At 47.5% G+C, this 18,622-nt stretch overlaps 2 protein-coding genes across 7 annotated transcripts in view; both read left to right on the top strand.

Annotated features, from left to right (window-relative positions):
* Positions 1-2,330: 2,330 nt before the first annotated feature.
* LOC114801656 (arf-GAP domain and FG repeat-containing protein 1-like) lies at positions 2,331-15,436 on the top strand. Of its 3 annotated transcripts, XM_028999808.1 has the most exons (14): positions 2,331-2,525; positions 3,160-3,253; positions 5,520-5,635; positions 5,841-5,988; positions 6,939-7,059; positions 7,168-7,263; positions 7,373-7,405; positions 9,352-9,546; positions 10,562-10,640; positions 10,748-10,794; positions 11,325-11,414; positions 12,203-12,343; positions 13,462-13,532; positions 14,443-15,436. In XM_028999808.1, exons 1-14 carry the CDS (start codon positions 2,359-2,361, stop codon positions 14,488-14,490), a joined length of 1,446 nt encoding a protein of 481 aa, XP_028855641.1. In that variant the 5' UTR covers positions 2,331-2,358; the 3' UTR covers positions 14,491-15,436. The 3 variants fall into 3 exon arrangements, with proteins under 3 accessions (XP_028855641.1, XP_028855649.1, XP_028855659.1); XM_028999816.1 differs by lacking the exon at positions 7,373-7,405; XM_028999826.1 differs by lacking the exons at positions 2,331-2,525; positions 3,160-3,253 and adding an exon at positions 4,976-5,023.
* Positions 15,437-16,186: 750 nt separating this feature from the next.
* LOC114801567 (insulin receptor substrate 1-B) overlaps positions 16,187-18,622 on the top strand; it is a 29,393-nt gene continuing 26,957 nt past the window's right edge. For 3 of the 4 annotated variants that reach the window (XR_003751600.1, XM_028999629.1, XM_028999613.1), the window contains exon 1: positions 16,187-16,694. Coding sequence is in view for 3 of the 4 variants with exons in the window: in XM_028999629.1 (XP_028855462.1) it covers positions 16,346-16,694 (349 nt within the window). In the remaining variant the exon portion in view is untranslated. The remainder of the gene's footprint in view (positions 16,695-18,622) is intronic. The other variant, XM_028999615.1, reaches the window with a different exon arrangement.

Here is an 18,622-nt window from a genome sequence, read left to right as displayed (position 1 = left end):
GGCCATAATGACTGCCTTGGGTGCGTCTCCATGCGTCACATAACCAAGGGCCGACTCAGCACTCAGAAGCGCGCCTGTGGCTGCGTGACAAGCGTCCGTAATTATAGCGTTTTCTCCCCCATATCCCAACATGTTGCCTCTGCAAACGTGCCGTTCCAGGACTTCTCCCTCTCAGTCGTTCTTGCAGAGGCTGCAGCTTGTGGCCTTTGTGCTGTTGACCCTAAGCAATGCTGCTTTTACTTTGTCTGTGCGTGCATACGCCCCGGTATATATTCATCAATCTGAACATCCGACTTTTGCCTGCAGGCATTTTTCATCCCAAAGGGCTCCTCCTGGTGACGGTGGGATGTCATCACAGCGCAGGAACCATCCGGCTTGATGCTTGTTCCAAATTTGTGAGAGAATAGCCAACAGATTGCTCTCTCCGGGTGCTGTTTCGGTCTTGTCCCAGCCTTCCTGCAATGCTGACCTGGACGAGTGAGTAGAAAATGAATGGATGGATGGAAAGATGGATGGATGGTCAACAGATTGCAGTGAATCCTTCATTCCTGCACTTCACTTTCACGTTTCCCAAGGGCACACCATGATAAATAGTTTTAACCATGTACATCAGCTGATTGTGCCAAAAATCAAGATTTGGTGCCTATGTTGGTTTTGTTTTTTGGATCCTTAGCATTGTACATTCTGAAACAGCGTTGGCCTACCGGAGAAGGAAGCGTACTTAATATCAAAAGGTTGAGGGTCCAAATTCCAAACTGCCTTTCATGGCTGCCCACTGCTCACCAACTGTGATGGCACAAAAAGCAGAGGACACATTTTGTTGTGTCACTGTGTGCTGTGCTGCAGTGTAACACAACCACTTCACTTTCATATCAATCATCATAAATTGTTTTCTTCAGAAAGATTGACCTGGGGTCTATACTTAGTCTAAACGTGAGTAGGGTTAAAGGAGCAGAACCAGGATTCGAACCTGCGACCTTCTGAGTGTCGAACTGATAAATAATTGGAAATGCTTTACCATCCATGTGTAATACAGAAAAAAAAAGCTTGAGGAACATTTTCTACCTTTCTAAGGTCATCTGGGTCTAGATTTGCGGCCTTTTGGAATAGCCTGTGATCAGACAACGTGAGTAGGGTTAAAGGAGCAGGACTGGGATTCGAAATTGCAACCTTCTAAGTGTCAAACTGATAAATAATTGGAAATTGTTTAACATCCATGTGTAATAAAGAGAAAAAAAGGCTTGAGGAACATTTTCTCATTTTCTAAGGTCATCTGTGTCTAGATTTGCGGCCTTTTGGAACAGTCTGTGATCAGACAACGTGAGTAGGGTTAAAGGAGCAGAACCAGGATTCGAACCTGCGACCTTCTGAGTGTCGGACTGATAAATAATTGGAAATGCTTTACCATCCATGTGTAATACAGAAAAAAAAACTTGAGGAACATTTTCTACCTTTCTAAGTTCATCTGGGTGTGTAATACAGTCTAAACGTGAGTAGGGTTAAAGGAGCAGAACCAGGATTCGAACCTGCAACCTTCTGAGTGTCGGACTGATAAATAATTGGAAATGCTTTACCATCCATGTGTAATAAACAGAAAAAAAGCTTGAGGAACATTTTCTACCTTTCTAAGTTCATATGGGTCTAGATTTTTGGCCTTTTGGAACAGCCTGTGATCAGACCACGTGAGTTGGGTTAAAGGAGCAGGACCGGAATTTGAAATTGCAACTCGTCGTTGCCCAAAACGAAGGAGAAATTGCCGAAAAGCGCAGAAAAACAAGGCGGAACCGCTCGGCGTTCGAGTGAAGAGTTAACGGAGTGGCGGAGAGACGGCCGCTCGTCCCACACGTCATTCAATGGGCGTGATAAAGCGCTGACAGCCCGGAACGCGGCCCGAAACAGAAAATAAAACGAAGCGAAATATTATTAAAAAAAACAAAAAAAAACACGCAATAGTAAATAATAATATCTAAAAAAAACAGCGATTTTGTCGCTTTCGGGCGGTTTTCAGAGTCCGGAGGCAACGAGGAGGAGGGACGCGCACCTTCTCCAAAATAAATATATTTTTTTTAAATAGAAAGAGAGAAAGAGAGGGAGCGAGAGAGAGTTAGAGAGAGAGAGAGAAAGTGCCCACGCCCGCCGGGTCCGGCCGATCGGATCGCCGGCGCCGCATAATCGCTTTCGTAACGCGGCGCGCGTAACATCTACTCCACTCTCGTGGACCGGAGACCGAGGGGCGGAGGAGGAGGAGGAGGAGGAGGAGGAGGAAGATCGAGAGAGAGAGAGAGAGAGAGAGAGAGACGGAGGGCCAGCTCGGCGCTCCCCCCCCCCCCCCCCCGCAGCAGCCTCGACCGTCCGGCGATGTCGAACCGCAAGCACCGGGACAACCAGGAGGTCTGCGCCCGCAAGGTCCGGGAGCTGGCGCAGACCGGGGCCAACAGGCACTGCCTCGAGTGCGGCCAGCCCGGGGTGACGTACATCGACATCACCGTGGGCTGCTTCGTGTGCACGTCGTGCTCAGGAATGCTGTAAGTAGGCGACGGCCGCCGTCGTCGTCCGCGTTCTTGTTATTTTGTATTATTATTACGAATCACAGGGCGTGCGCGTCTTTATTTTGTTGGATACCCCGCCTCCGTCCCCGTCCCCCCGTCCCCCGAGTGTGTATTTACTACGCCGCTCTGTTATTTTGCAGGGGTCCCATTAATCGCGCGCGCGTTACGTGTCGTGTCGTCATGGCTCCAGGTTTGGCACGCACCAGCCTGTGTGTGCATGTCACGGGCAGCGGGAGGGCGGGTGTGTGTGTGTGTGTGTGTGAGTGAGAAGGAAGGGGGGCCACCAGGCTGCAGACGTACAGGCGTTTCGCAGCGTTGTGTGTGTGAGTGAGGCTTGCTGTCTGACCGACATGTTCTCACCGTCATGCTGTGTGCACGTTTTACCCCACGGAGTCAGGTGACTTGGGTGGTTCCCCCTCTTGCAGCCTTCCGTAAAAAAAAAAAAAAAGCCCCAAAAAAACCCCAGTGCACCTCTCCTCACCTTCATCAGTTCACGTGCACCAGTGTCCGTGCGTCACCGCATCACCTTTCATGTTGTGTCCTGGCATGTGTGTGTGTGTGTGTGTGTGTGTGTGCACTTCTCTTCCTCTGCCCCTTCTGCGTCTTGCAGGAGAGGACTGAACCCTCCCCACAGAGTCAAGTCCATCTCCATGACAACCTTCTCCCAACAGGAAGTGGAATTTCTGCAGAACCATGGCAACGAGGTGAGTGACAGGTGGCCTGCGTGCTGTTTCTTGATGAAGACCCGCCTTGTAACCTTTGACCTTGATTGAAGGGCAGCCAGTTGTCGAATTAATCTTTTTATATATATATATATATATAATATTCCTGTCTTGGACAAGGGCCAGAAGGCCTTTTCGTCTGAAATGAGTGGCTGATTCAGCAGAAGTGCAGAGAAAATAATCCGGGGAAAAGCGATCCGCTGCGTGCGCGAAAGAGCCCGTCGTCAAACCGGGCCACCAGATGCGGCGCTCGTCCCTGCTACAGGCTTTGCGGCCAACGTGACCCTCTGAGACCTGGCGCTTTGCTGCGGAATGTAGCTCGGCGGCCAGGCCGGTGGCAAATACTGCACTCCGGCGAGCAGGCCGTAAACGTTTCACGTGTCTGTTGAGTCGTCTTCTCAGTCAAGTTCAATTCCCGTAAAGCCAGTGCCACCGGAACGACGCAGGACCTCGGATTTGAGGGACTGAGGCCGGTGTCCTTGTATCACGCTCTGGCCCGGAAATTTGTGGTGCTGGATAAGATATTGTGCAACTAATGTAAAACCGTCTTCTGGATTTCCTGTATCTTTTACATTTTACATTTACAGCAATTTTCAGAAGCCCTTATCCAGAGCGACTTACAATCAGTAGTTACAGGGACAGTCCCCCCCTGGAGCAACTCAGGGTTAAGTGTCTTGCTCAGGGACACAATGGTAGTAAGTGGGATTTGAACCTGGGTCTTCTGGTTCATAGGCGAGTGTGTTACCCACTGGGCTACAACCACCCTTGGCGGTATCTTGACGAGGTGGCCATTTTGGTTGGTGCGCTATTATCCCTGACGCCCGGTAGATGACCTTTAATGATGTTGTCATGAATTAATGGGAGGAGTCTGCAGGGATGACAGACTGCCCTCCTGCGTCCTCATTCTGGACAATTTAAAGGTCCCCTGACATAATTTTTTTTTTTTTGCTTTTATGTACGTCTTAGTCGTCCCCTGATACTGGATCTGAAGTCTCTCTCCGGAATTCAGCCGGGGTTCAGAACTACAGCCACTTTGATCCAGCCCCACAGTGAGATTTCCGCAGGACGCGCCATTTCGGTGTCTGTAGCTTTAAATGTTAATAAGGAGGAGAGCGGTGCAGACAGGACATCATGTTACCTTTCCCCTTATTAGGACGTAAGGAGACAAATTCCAGATCTCTTTACAAATAGTGGTGGCCTAGCGGTTAAGGAAGTGGCCCCGTAATCAGAAGGTTGCCGGTTCGAATCCCGACTCGCCAAGGTGCCGCTGAGGTCCCCTTGAGCAAAGCACCGTCCCCACACACTGCTCCCCGGGCACCTGTCATGGCTGCCCACTGCTCACTCAGGGTGCTGGGTTAAATGCTGAGGACAAATTTCACTGTGCGCACTGTGTGTATCACAAGTGACAATCACTTCACTTTATCTTTTAAATATCACCATTTCTAGCCACTGCAGGACCATAGACAGGCCAGGGGAACTCGTATTAATGTTCAATAATCTCACAAAGTGGCATTTTTTATGATAGGGGACCCATTTATTATCCCCTTGTACACAGTGGAGGTCACAGTCTTCTCGAGACCGAACCAGACATGTTGACAGATCATCAGAGCTTCACTTCAAGCATTCTGATTTCCGATCTTCGGAAAATATGCCGTCCACCCGCTCCAGCCGAATGTCACGCGAACGCTAATTTACACTAGTGCCGTCGCCATTAGAAGAATGTGGAGCGGCACGAGAAGCCGTGGCAACGAGGTGAGTGACGGGCGGGCTGCGTCCACGTGTGACCTATGTAATGCGATAAGCTTGTCCGCTAATGGCCGCCTCAACGCGTGGCTCGTGATCCGAGATAATTGTCAATTGTGACAACCCATTATCCGATGCCGCCGAGTCGGAGTGGCGCTTATCTTCCGTTCCTCAAAGCTGCTTGTGTGACAAGTCTGGAAACGTATAAAAAAAACATTCCGACATTCTGATATCACCTCGGGCGGGGGCGTGTTGACGTGTCACCGGTACCCGCCCCTGCTCATGTCTCGCAGCTTAGTTCCTCGGTGTGTTTGGTACGGTGTTGTTAAGATCGGCGCTCTTTCATGTGCCAGGCGTGTCGTCGATGCATTCCTTAGTGTTGCGGCCTTCAGAACGTTCCGCCGGTCGGTCCCGCCCGCCCTCCCTGGTTCTTGTGGTCGATTGTCACCGGTCATTTGAGGTCACTTCTGCTCCAGTTTGAACTGAGAGGTCTTTGTGGTCCAAGGTTGGGAAGATGACCTGGCTCTGCACCTTTGACCCGAAAACGGACGGCTGCTTTGATGTTCACGACTCCCAGAAGATGAAGGAGTTTCTCCAGGACAAGTATGAGAAGAAAAAATGGTGCGCAACCCTCCGCTGACACAATTCACTGCAACATTCTCTTTATCAGCAGTTTCATGGTAATACTTTTGTGTTGCAACATCGTATTAGGAAATATGGCCATTCATAGCCCAGATTGCCAAGCCCGTACCAGCATGTCGTTTCATGCATGCCTTCTGCTGCTTTGTTTAAATGTGATGTGAAAGGCCACGCTATTCTTTTCCAGGCATTTTTCCAAGAGCAAGAACCGGCGAGAAGTGGAGGGTCCGTGGAGCCCCGGGGTGCAGAGCATGCCCTTGGCCCACCCAGGACCCCCACAAAACCTGCCTCTGGGACATAACCTGCCCCCTTCTGCCAGGCTGATGGGCACAATGGTGAGAGAGCGATGGCGATGGAGCGAGAGGGATGGAAAAGAAAGATGCTGGTGGGATGGATTGTGGAGTAGCACCGGGTCAGTCTGATGTTCTGAAAGAAGAACGGAGAAAGGCATGCTGACAGAGAGAAAACGAGAGCTAGTGGGTTGTCCTGTGGAATGAAAAGATGAATCATAAGTCAGAGATGTTCAATTTAAAGTTATAAATAAAATGTAAAGATCATACAGTCATGTTACTTTAGTGGAATGGCCTACTTAGTAGCTCTGGGTAAGTATTGGGTATGTTATAAAATACACATTTATTGATTATTGTTTGGTATATTATTCTATCAGTATATCAGTAACATTAAAATTAAATGCCTTTGGAGACCATGGGATGGGATAGTGGGATCGTTTTGAATTATATATGAAATTAGATTAAGCTGTTACATATATTGTTGGTGTTTTGCCCTTCATCCGTTTCCAGTTTCAACATAACACCTACATCCGACTACCAAATCTGGCCAGTAGTGGCTCTTTGGTCCTAAACTGACCATCGATGAATGGTAGTAGGTATCAGCAGCACGACTAAAACCTTTAAATCATCTCGGTGACCTTTTAGGTCACAGTATGCTTTTAAACGTATTTAAAGGTAAGTTATTCTTTATGGCCAAAAGTTGGACCAGTGTTGGCCTAGCAGATAAGGAGGCGGACCCGTAACCGAAAGGTTGCCGGTTCGAATCCCGATCCGCCAAGGTGACACTGAGCAAAGCGCCGTCCCCACACACTGCTCCCCGGGCGCCTGTCATCACTCACCAAGAGTGATGGTTAAATGCAGAGGACACATTCCGTTGTGTCACCACGTGCTGTGCTGCAGTTTCCTAAGATGCCAAATGAGATGCCAAAAGACCTTTACTATAAAAACCATTATTGTTGAACGTGGCCTGGCTCCCTCTCTCTCCCTTCTTTCAGTCTCAAGCTCCGCTGTCCTCCTGGGACAGATCAGCTGCCGTGTCCCCGGCTGACATCCGCACCGACATGTTCACTGCCCGGCCCACCCGCTCGCAGAGTTTCAGAGACCCCCCAGTCAAAGGTGCGTTCTTGTTCCTGTCCGCTCACATCCTCGCTCTCCCTTCGGTTCTTGCTGTGATTCTGCTGATAAATTATGTTGCTTTCTGTCTCTTCTGTTCCCTTTTGTCAGATGCTATGTTGAGTGGGCTTGAGAGACAGAGGCCGGGCTCATTGTCCGTCACCCAGAATCACCCAACGTCCTTCCCTGCACTCCCTCGGCCCTGTGGTACAACACACACACACACACAAACACACACACATCAGCACGAGCAGTAATAACGTGATAATGGGGTGTGTGTCTTCTCTCTTTTCTGTTGCTTCTGTCCTCCTGTCAGCCAGCAGCACTTTTAAAAACAACTTCACCTTAGGTAAGATGCGTCTGGAGGTGCAGTCGAAGGCGGCATCATCAAGTTCTTGTGCACTGTGTACACAATTATTATTCATTTCATCACCACCTTGAATATCATGATGAAAACACAGCTTTTCTGAAGCATACGAATAGTCTGATGATTGATTCTCGTGCTTGTTACACATTTATTATTAATTCCTGAAATAGCTGGCGGTCTGATGAATTCCATTATCATGAAAATGGGCGCTGTCGCCCTGCTCTGACAGTGTAAAGGTGGCCCGCAGACTTCAGAATCAGAAACAGACTTTTAAGCCACACATCATCGGACTCGGGTCCAGGAGACCCACAGTGCTGGCTGGTATTAAAAGCTAAAGTTTTTTTTTTTTTTTTTTTTCAGATGTACACTATGTAGTTTGCACAGCCTGCGCGGTCGTTGAGCAGAACTCCGCTTAGTTTTTCGCCACCTACTGGAATGTCCATCCATAACCGTTTAAATCCTCATTTTAACTCCGTATTTTTTTACATTATTATATTTACAGAGCACAGCCACGTTATGCATTATAAATAAGAAAGGACCTGTCGCGGACAGCCACGTCCAATACAACAACAACAACAACATTTATTACTTATATAGCCCAAAATCACATACAGTATGTCTCAATGGGCTTTGACAGGCCCTACACTTGACACCCCCCACACTTCTGCACACAAGGAAAAACTCCACACAAAAAAAACTCTAGGAGAGAGAAAAACAGAAAGGAAGAGACCTCGGGAAGGAGTGATACAGAGAGGGACGCCCTTCCAGGGTAGAGTGAGCCTGCAGTTGGTGTCAGTTCAAAACAGCAGCTACTGCATCAGTGTGGCCAGAGAGACGTGCAATAAAATAAAAACCGATCCCCTCAAATGGCAACGGTCTTCTTTAGACTTGGCAGACCAGGAGTAAGCTAAGGAGAAACATTAGTTGTTGCAATGATGCAATTGCATATTCATATTTAGTAGAAGTAGAATAAATATGGAGCTTTTTTTGGCAAACTGTGAACAGATGGACGCAACAATACAAGACGGACGTCCAAGGACCCAACGAGGACACGATAGAATGGGCATACATTGATAACACTCTACAGATAAAAACTATCAGGAGCACAACACTGATAATACACAAACTCCCCCCTCCTGGAGTCAGTCTATGACACAAACTTGCTATGGGGGTAAATTCCTCCAGATCTTTTTTTTATTGCTTTTTAACAAATTTGACTGGTCACATGCATTGAGAATAGAGTTTGCTCCCTTTCTCTCCCCATTCTTTTTAACTGGTGTCTGCTCTCGCCTGACCAAACATGGCTGCCGAGTGCTTTGTGTGGTTTGCAGATTCATTTGCTCTAGTCTCATAAGAACCCGTGGCTCCTGTTGCTTCAACTTCCTGTCCTTATCTCTGTCCCTAGAGTCTTTTAAGTGGTTATACTCCATCACCTTCCCGCCCGCCATCACGTTTAAATTCTTCCTGCGGGGAGTACAGCAGGCCATCCGGGTCTGAGCATGCTCTTTGAACTGGTTTCACAGGGAACGTGTGGAGAACTCTGATGAGAAAATGACCTGCCAGAGAGCTTTAAAACCCATCTGAACATACCCAGATCAGCTTATCTCGCGAATGTAGGATCCACAAGCGTCCTGTCCCAGATTCTGTGGTTCGTCCAGAAGATTCACACATATCGATGCAGCAGTTGTATTAAACATGCAAGATGATTGGCTTTGAAACATGGATGTAAATAAATAGCTTTTTTAGGCTTAACTTCTTGGTCACTGCACGGTCACTTTCGGTCATAAGGTGACGTGGACACATTGTTTGAGACATATTGTTCAGCGTCTTGTAAAAGAAACAATTAGCCAGCCTCTGCAATCAGTCAATCAACATATCAGTCGCTCTGTTCTTTGGTCAATATACTCTCTCTCTTCTGATTGGTTCAGGTCGTACAGTGTCTGCTGGAGGCGGAGCTCCATTCAGAGCTTTCCCCAAATCCCTTAGTCTGGATTTCGGGGGGTTGGGTCAGCAGCACTCCACCCTGAGCCCCACCCCTCCCAGCCTGGCCCTGCCTGTTCAGGACAAGTATGCTGCCCTGTCACAGCTTGACAGTGTGTTCTGTGATAACTCGTCTGCCACAGGTAAGGGGTCATAAATATTCCCAGAAATGCTGCTAAAACCACCAATTGCCACTTTGCTGGACTAAAACCTCCAATCAGAACGTAGTTCAGTGTGGCCTGAACGGCACTGTGTGTAATTTCTGTCTGAGTGCCTGCGCTCAAACGTACCAAATTCGATGGCATTTGTGCACAGGGACATTTGCACGATAATCCTACTAATGCTTGTAAGTCAGTGGACTGAAAGGGGCTTTCAGGGGATAAACGTTAATATCGCAGGCAGTGATGGATTCGCTGCTTCCATTTCCATTCTGCTCTAACATCTATGCAAAAACCTCTGAGATCACAGCAGGCATCAGACCACAGATAGAGCTGTTGTGCTTCCTAAAACAGAAATAATGGCATTAAAATATGAAAACGTAGGCCTTTGAGGTATTTTCAAAATAGATTTCTTTGTAAACTGGTCAAAAATCAGATCAGTACCTTACAAATCCATCAACAAATTGTATTTAAAAATGTACAAATTGAATTGTATTTGTACTTATAATTGGAAAGATAAATATGACTTAATGCACAGCTCTAACATGACCATTAGCTATTTAAAAAGTCTATCAGGAAGATCAAATTCATGTTGGATAATTACAAATAATAAAACAGACTTGGGCCGACAATCTGAACGTATTCAGAGACGTTGTTCCTATCCCATGCAGATACAATCCCACATCCCCTTCATCGACTGGAGCGGTTTAATAATGAATGTGGTGGGTTGTAAGCTGTTAATGGTGGAGTTGGAGGATAAGGGTGGAGCACCAATTAAGTTGTAGTAGCCTAGTGGTAACACACTCGCCTATATGAAGCAGAAGACCACAAAATCACTGGATGAAACACCACTTAGTAGCATTTTGTCCTTAAGCAAGTCACTTAACCCTGAGTGTTTATTGTGGGCTGCTCTGGATAAGGGCATCTGGTAAATTCTGTAAATGTAAAACACTGTGCTGGAAGTCTGAAGTCTGGTCTGTGTTGAAATCTGTGTTTTCAGCGCCCTCTGGTGGTCCGCCGCATTACAGCACCCTGTATGGCAACAAGGTGACGTCAACGTCGACTAGAACTACTGCGAGGTAAGGTAGAGGGCACCTATTGGACCTGAAAAAACATGAAAATTGCTTTATGTCCTAAGGAGCTCTGCTCAGGCCCGCTCTCTCTCTCTCTCTCTTTTTCCTCTCAGCTCTGCCAGTGTAGCAGATCCAGCACCCAGCGGGCAAACATTTGCAAGTACGTCAAATCCCCTGTACCGCAACAGAAAAGACTCATTCATTAATAAATAATTAAACTGTAAACTGGACTCTCGCTGAATTTAACTTGAGGCAAGATTTTGTGGGTTTTTTTCTAAGCACAATAATTAATTAAGAAATCAGATTTACAACCTGTACTGCACCCAGAAGGCTTGGCAGACATGGTCAAGTTGGGCCAAGTTAGTCTTTCAACCCATTAAAGGTTTTATTTATTTAAATGATACATATTCATGACCGTTTGGGGATGTAGCTCATTTGGCATTTTAGGAAAATAGACTGGAGCGTTTAAAAACGCTGCACATGGCTTCAGTGAAGAATGCAGCCAGAGGCTGTGTGGAGTTGGGGGGGAATCTGTTCTGTGGTCTGCAAATGTATTTTAACCCGAATGAGTACAGGGCGGGCGAGATTAGACCTGCAGCCGTATTTAATAATGAAGGATTATTGAGCTAAGCACGGTCCTTCATCACTGTCATCGTCTTCATCTCTCTCTCTCTCTCTCATTTTCTCTAGATTTCCCCAATCCCTTCAACTCTGCTTCCAACTCTGCCAGCTCCCAGCCTGTCCTGTCTCCAAGCAACCCGTTCAACAGTGCAGCGCCAGGTGGGTTTAATATAATCTGGACGCAGCTCGTGCACTTTAACCCCTGGGACCACACATGCATTTCATACAATGCAGTTACTGTGTAATAAAGATCAGTTGTATATGGTAGCGCGTCTGAAGCCAGAACTGTGTGGAACTGATACCAAACTCGTGGGTTTGTGGCCTGAAGCTTAAAGAAAATTGGATCTTGGAACAGTGGGCATACTTCACTTTACTCTCTCGGCCTCAAGTTACGAGCTAACCTTTGTTGCGGAGGGAACTAAAATAACTAACGTTAGGGACTGAGATGTCTCTGGGGGGCTCCAATGCCAGGCTCAGCTGGAACAATATTCTACTATGCCCCACAGTGGCTTGGTGGTGAAGTGCACTTTATCTTATGAAGGTACATTATGGATATATGTTGAATTGTATGTTGAATATGGTTGGAAATGTGTCACATACCCCCACAGATAATTTTATTTAATGGGAGCTGGGAAAAATGTGTCTGGGCCAAAGATTTTACTGATGAGAAATTAGTGGTCCACGGGTGTCCTGAGCAAACCAGCAGAAAATGTCTCTTATTCATGATTACAGCTATGGTATGCTGCAAAAAAAAAAAAAATGTTTCCAGCAGGACAAGGCAGGACTCATGGGAAATAAATGGCCAACTCTGTTTATCACAGGCGTCCTAAAAGCCAGAGCTTCATTGTTCAGCTGTTCGGGTTAATAAACTTCAGGCCATAATTGGACATCTAAAGGGTCAGGTGCTCAGACTGAATGACTGACAGCTGTGTCCCTCTGACTGACAGGTGACTCCGGTGCATTTGTCTCTTCCTCCTCCTCCTCCTCCTCCTCCTCCTCCTCGGTCTTCCCCCCGTCAGCATCCTTCTCATTGCCCTCTACCCAGAGTGCGTTTTCTCAAGAGCCGGCGGGAAAGCAGGAAACTAACGGTGAGCCAGGCTCAGGGTGTTAAGCATGCCGAGGTTTAAACACACACACACACACACACACACACACACACACATATATATATGTAGATAAACTTTTTTTTATCTTAAGTCTTAAGTGAAGTGATTGTCATTGTGATACACTGCAGCACAGCACACGGTGGCACAATGAAATGTGTCCTCTGCTTTTAACCATCACCCTTGGTGAGCAGTGGGCAGCCATGACAGGCGCCCGGGGAGGTACCTTGCACAAGGGGACCTCAGTGGCCCCTTGGCAGTTCGGGACTCGAACCGGCAACCTTCAGATTACGGGTACGCTTCCTTAACCCGCTAGGCCAACCCCTGCCCCCCCACTATCTCCATTTTTACTCAGTTACATACTATTTATTCCTATAAATATGATACCAATTATTCATAGTGAACTTAAATGTGTCTGCATCCTGACACTCATTTGATGATGGTTAGTTGAAACAAGCATCTGAAACATCCACATTGGCCATTTTATTTGGGGCAGCGGTGTTAACGACGCGGACTCGTAAATCATTCAAACCCCGAACCACTGAGGATTAAATGCAGAGGACTTTCCTCCTCTTTCTTTCTTCTTTCATGTGTAATTGCCTTGTATCAGTGCTGTGCGCAGTTTATCAGACGTGTCTTATATGTCACTTGGCCTGCAGTCGCTAACTCTGTTCACACAGCGTGCATATACTCAGTAGGGTTCATTACGGTGGGAAAAAAAAGTTGAAGTTGAACGCCGAATTTGTTTGGCTGCATAAAACTTTACTTAAAACTTTTTAAGTATAATTTATTACCACCCAGCCACAGAAAGTCTGCTGTTTGACATCTTTTTTTTTTTTATGCGTGAAATTTGCCAAGTCACACACCGTCACATTCATCCACCTACCTGCCAGCTACTTTGTGTGATTTGGCCGGGGATGAAATGTTCAACCTTGAAGGCCCCTTTGTAGCAAGGGCCTAACGAATTACACAGCAAGTGTCCAGCAATGACTGGGGAACACACGCACAGCAAAAACATCTAAACTTAACTGTTCTGTACGTACTGAGTGAATGAAAGGAACATTAATGGCTGAAGGGTTTTTCCCATCATGCATTTCTTCTAGGTTTTGCCACGTTCCCCGCTTCTGAATTGGCATCCAAAGTTCCGCGGCCCATGTCGGTGAACCCCTTCACCGTAAGTGCTGCGCACCACACACCGCACCCCATCGTATTAATCGTGGACAGGGTTCGAATCGTTCTGGGAGCCCCGTATGCCAGTGCTCACCATGACTTCCCACGTCACATGCAGGCGCGTACATCTATAACGGCCCCAAAACACTGAGTGGAAAGACACGAGCCATCCTGACGGGTACAGAAATCTCAGAACAAACATAAAACTGTGACAAAATGGAGTGGAGTGGTCACATTTACATTTTGAATTTGTACATACTTATCGACATGGTATTATAAGAAAATAAAAAAGCAGTCCAAACATTTCTATACATAGTTCTTAATGGGCCACGATCCTTGCCTAATTCTAATCTGTTTTTTAACAACAGGACACGGTGGAAGAATTTTGTTAAATGTTAATTGCCTAATAAAAGCTACGAAACCTTAATGTTGTGCCTAAAACCAGCCCGTAACCTTGCTGAAATCGCTGTAAGCCACAGTCTGCTGTGGTTTTTATTGCAAGCGGAAACAGATCGTCGCTAGTGGTCTTGAGATATCGCCAATGTCATAGATGTGCATTAAATACTTCAGCGTTTAGAACATTTAATCGAAATCTAATATAAACTAATATAAAGGGTCTTCAGAACCAATCTTGGCATTTTAATGTATGATATTATCTTACTGCTTCCCAATAAGACAGGGTTCTTAGAAAAGACCTAAGATTTGCAATGTTTTTCTGAGTTCCTGATATCTCTGTAAATATCATAAACTATGATGGTTAAAAAGCCGAACATGCGGGGTCCATGCCTGATTTCCTGGCAGCAAGAGGATGAGAGGATGTTTTTTTGGGGGAGGGGTCTGTTCTACTCTTAACCCCTCTCTCTCTCTCTCTCTCTCTCTCTCTTTCTCCATGCCTCCCTTTTTGTCTCTCTCAGGGGACTGTTTATCCCAGCCGAGGAACGTCGCGGAATCCTTTCATCTGATTCCGGGGCCCCCGGCCACCACAGTGGCGGAGGGGGAGGGGACTTGGGGACAGGGAGGGAGGGGAGCACGTTACTGAACCTAAGGACCTGTTGCCATTTCAATGCCTCCGGAGTGTTTCCTTCAACAGATGAAGTTGCGTAGCACACATGCCGCGTGCCCGTGTGTGTGTGTGTGTGTTTTCTACGTGTTTATGTTTACTGTATGTTTTCAGGTTGCCAACTTCTACATTTCTGCGTCACCATCACTGAGTTTTTTGTTTTTTTTTTGCATCGCGTGCCATAAACAGAGGGAAACAAAGGCTGAACCTCCCGACTTCTGTCCCATCTTTCAGCGAAATCACACGCGGTCTACCGTCTTCGTGCACTTACGTACCACCCCGTTCACAATGCATGTCAGTATGAGATGAGAAGCGTCCGGCTCCGTCTTTCCATGTGAATAATTATTAGTATTTTTTTTTTAGGTGACGCGCATCTGTCGGTCGCTGTGTCTGTTACGTTACAGCTGTGTATAAAAAAAATTATAATTAAAAATAGACTCAGGCTGCATGTGCTTCAAGGAGGGCTCAAAGAGACGCTGTTGAATGTAAAACGCTACTTTTGATCTCAGTATGGTATTAATGGACCAAATGCTAAGTTTTTTATTTCTGGTGACACATTGCTTTTTTTTTTTATTTCTAAAAAAAAATAATTTGCAAGTAAACCATAAAAGCAACCGCACGCATATCATATAAATATAAGAATATTGTTTGTTTACGTCTCCGTATTAAAGCCACAGTGTCAAATGTAAATAGGTTTTATTTTGCTCGGCGCTTCACACTGAAAGAGGTGATTGATACGGTTACATAATATTCTATTTTTTATTCTATTACTCTCTGATACTATTTTTGTGTGAAAGGCTATGATTTGCACTGCCATAAGCCATTAAATCCCATTGTTTTAAAAAGGAGACACTGTTGCCGTGACTTTATTCAGCTGGATTCAGGGGGCCAAGGTTAGACTGTGTGTGTGTGTGTGTGTGTGTGTGTGTGTTTGAGTCTTGTTGTAATACTCGGAGCGACCGGCAGGTGTCGCTTGTGCGCATGTGTGTCACTCGCTCGGGTCCCCGCAAATCTTTTAGGTGGAAAATGTGCTGACACTGTCAAGAAGGGGGTTTTATGAAAGAATAAAGTGGGCACAGCGCGCTCCCAAAGGAACGCGAGGTGTGCCAACCACGAACAAATGTGAGGTGAATAACCGGGCCGGTCGTACAGCACCAAAGGGGGAGTTTGGTTGGCAAAACAATGGCACTTTCTTCTCGAATCTTAAAAGTGTGAAGGTTGCAACCAGGGTGGTTAACCATTAACTGACCGAATGAATACAACATGTAGAAAATTCTTTTAGATATATTTAGATAACTTTCCCCGTTAAAGCTTGAAATAAACTGTTTTTTGTCTTTTTTTTTTTGCTGGGAGCGTGGGAAATTAAGTTTTGTTAATTTCACCGTGAACCTTAACCTTTCATTGTTATTTATTTTTACATTAAAAAAAAAAAAACGACGCACACGGACGGCGCGCGCAACAACGCCGGCGGGGGCGCGCTCGGGGGCGCGCTCGGGGGCGCGCTCTGTCGGCGCGGCGCGGGAGGACCGGAGTCGGGTTCTGCCGCCGGCCGGCCGGGGCGGGGAGGGGGCAGGGAGCACCACGTTGCGGGGAGAGAGGCGTGTTGTTTTGGGCACGACGCGCTCGGACATGGGCGACTTTCGGTGACGCTCCGCGCGGAGAGATTTGCAACCTCGTGCTACACTTACGTATAAAAAAAAATATTTATATATATACATATATATACACATTTAAAAGCAGGACAGGAAGAGGGCGAGATGGAGAACCAGCCCGCGGAGCAGCACAGCTACGAGGACGTCCGCAAGGCGGGCTACCTCCGCAAGCAGAAGTCCATGCACCGCCGCTACTTCGTGCTGCGCGCCGCCTCCGAGCGCGGCCCGGCGCGCCTCGAGTACTACGAGAGCGAGAAGAAGTTCCGCGGCAAGGCGCCGGCGCCCAAGAAGGCGCTGGAGCTCCAGACCTGCCTGAACATCAACAAGCGCGCCGACGCCAAGAACAAGCACATGATCGTGCTGTACACGCGGGCCGAGAGCTTCGCCGTGGCGGCGGACAGCGAGGCGGACCAGGACGACTGGTTCCAGGCCATGGTGGACATGCAGTGCAGAAGTAAGGAACACGTGCATGTTGTCGAATGAAAGTGCATGGTGCGAGGGATCAACAATTTAGGGAACCCCTCTAAATCATATCAGTACGCATATGTAATGCATATTAGTTCATGTTTTTTTGCATGGACACATATCATATTCGTTTTTATATTTTTGCATGGACACATATCATATTAGTTTTTAGTTTTTTGCATGGACACGTCCTATTAGTTTTTAGATTTTTGCATGGACACATATCATATTAGTTTTTATATTTTTGCATGGACACATCACATTGTAAGTATCTATGAAGCAGCGCTGCTTGATCATATTTCAGTTCTTGCACGAATGGCTCATGTGGAAGTCTCCCTTCTCCTCACGCCGGCACGGTAGAAACAGGACTGGTCCCTTTCAGTGCCATCGAGAAAAAAAAACACCCTGGGGTGGCCGGTCCCACCCCCGACTCCACAGGAGCGTAGAAGCGATGTGGTGCCAACTGCCATCGGAGTCCGATGTCCCCCCCCCCCCCCCCTTTCCCCCCCTTAGTCCATTCGGGCTGCCGTCTCTCTCTTTTCTAAATGCGCCTGGACGTGCATCATCGATCGAGGTTGTGAAACAGAAATCAATCAGATGTGCAAGCAGAGGCCCATCTGAGCCGGAGGCCGCGTCTGAGCCGGATTGCCGCTTCCGCACATTTCAGGGCGTGCAGGAGACCGTCGGGCGACACCGAAAACGCTGCGGCGCGCTGCGTTATCTGAAATTCCACGTATGCTGGTTTACGGGGGGACCCGAGAGTGTAAACGCGGGCGAGACGCGGCCCGCCGCCTCCGGCCTGCGACGCCGTCTTGGCAAATGATGGGGTTGGAGGTGCGGGGGTGCGACCCCGTTGCGTAAAAGGACAGATTAAACGAGGGGGTGCAAATCTGAAGCGCTCGGCCGGGGCTTTTTATGGTCGCAGGTCCGCAGTTTGGCGGGGTGTTGGGAACGGGGTGGAAATAGTCCCGAAACGGACCAGTTGTCGGCCGTAAAACACCGGATGAGTTCCGCGGGTTAGGGCGCTCCGACACCTGTGCTTTAATGGCCTGGCGGATCGCGTACTTCCATCGGCAAAACTCCCGCGGTGGGCGCTGTCAACTTCTGTGCGCTGTGTCTTGCTCAGGGACACGATGGAAGTAAGTGGGGTTTGAACCTGGGTCTTCTGGTTCACAGGCGTCTGTGTAGGCTACTACCACCCTACCATCCAATGTCTGTGGTGCTCCGGTGCAGGAGCCACTTTGTGGGCGTCCATCTTGTCACCTCGTGATGGTCGGTGGGGGCCTATGGAAGTTTTGGTGCGGACGTGCAGGTTTTTGAGGCCGAGTTCGTTGCTAAGCATGCAAATCTCCAGTCTTATCACATTCAAAATCCCATCACGTTGACAAAAGTTGCAGAGCCGCTTCGTGACGCAGCAACGGAGACCTCCTCTTCTGTGCGTTTTCATTTAGCGCGCAGATTCGTGGGGTCTCTGCTTTTGCAAGTGCGCTTGTGAAGGGTGATTCTGGAACCATTTGAGTTCTGTGCTGTGGCACGGTGAATGCATGCACATAATCTGCAAGTAAAAGTGGGCACTGGGTTCGAGTGGAGGATTTCCTGCCCTCCAATCTGAGACACATTTAACCACTTAAACGTAAATGCAAGTTGCTTTTAACTTTACCGGGATACAACCCAGTCACTATAGTGTAACAAACGTGTAGTGCAGAATATGTTCGGTTATTAATGGATGAGTTTCACACACAACATGGTCATGGTGCATAAAAAAAGTCAAAATGATGGGGAGAATAGAGGATTGTGGGTAACCAGTTGTGCCGGGTGGAAGAGTTTTTGACCGAAGGCCGGCTCCGCGAGTCTTTGCCACTCTCTGACACGTATCTTCGCCGCAGCCTTCGCTCTTCAGTTCGCAGCCAGCGCCGA

Source organism: Denticeps clupeoides, chromosome 1, assembly GCF_900700375.1.
Source record: "Denticeps clupeoides chromosome 1, fDenClu1.1, whole genome shotgun sequence".
NCBI classification, from domain to species: Eukaryota; Metazoa; Chordata; class Actinopteri; order Clupeiformes; family Denticipitidae; genus Denticeps; species Denticeps clupeoides.
This window is presented reverse-complemented; position numbering and strand designations above follow the sequence as displayed.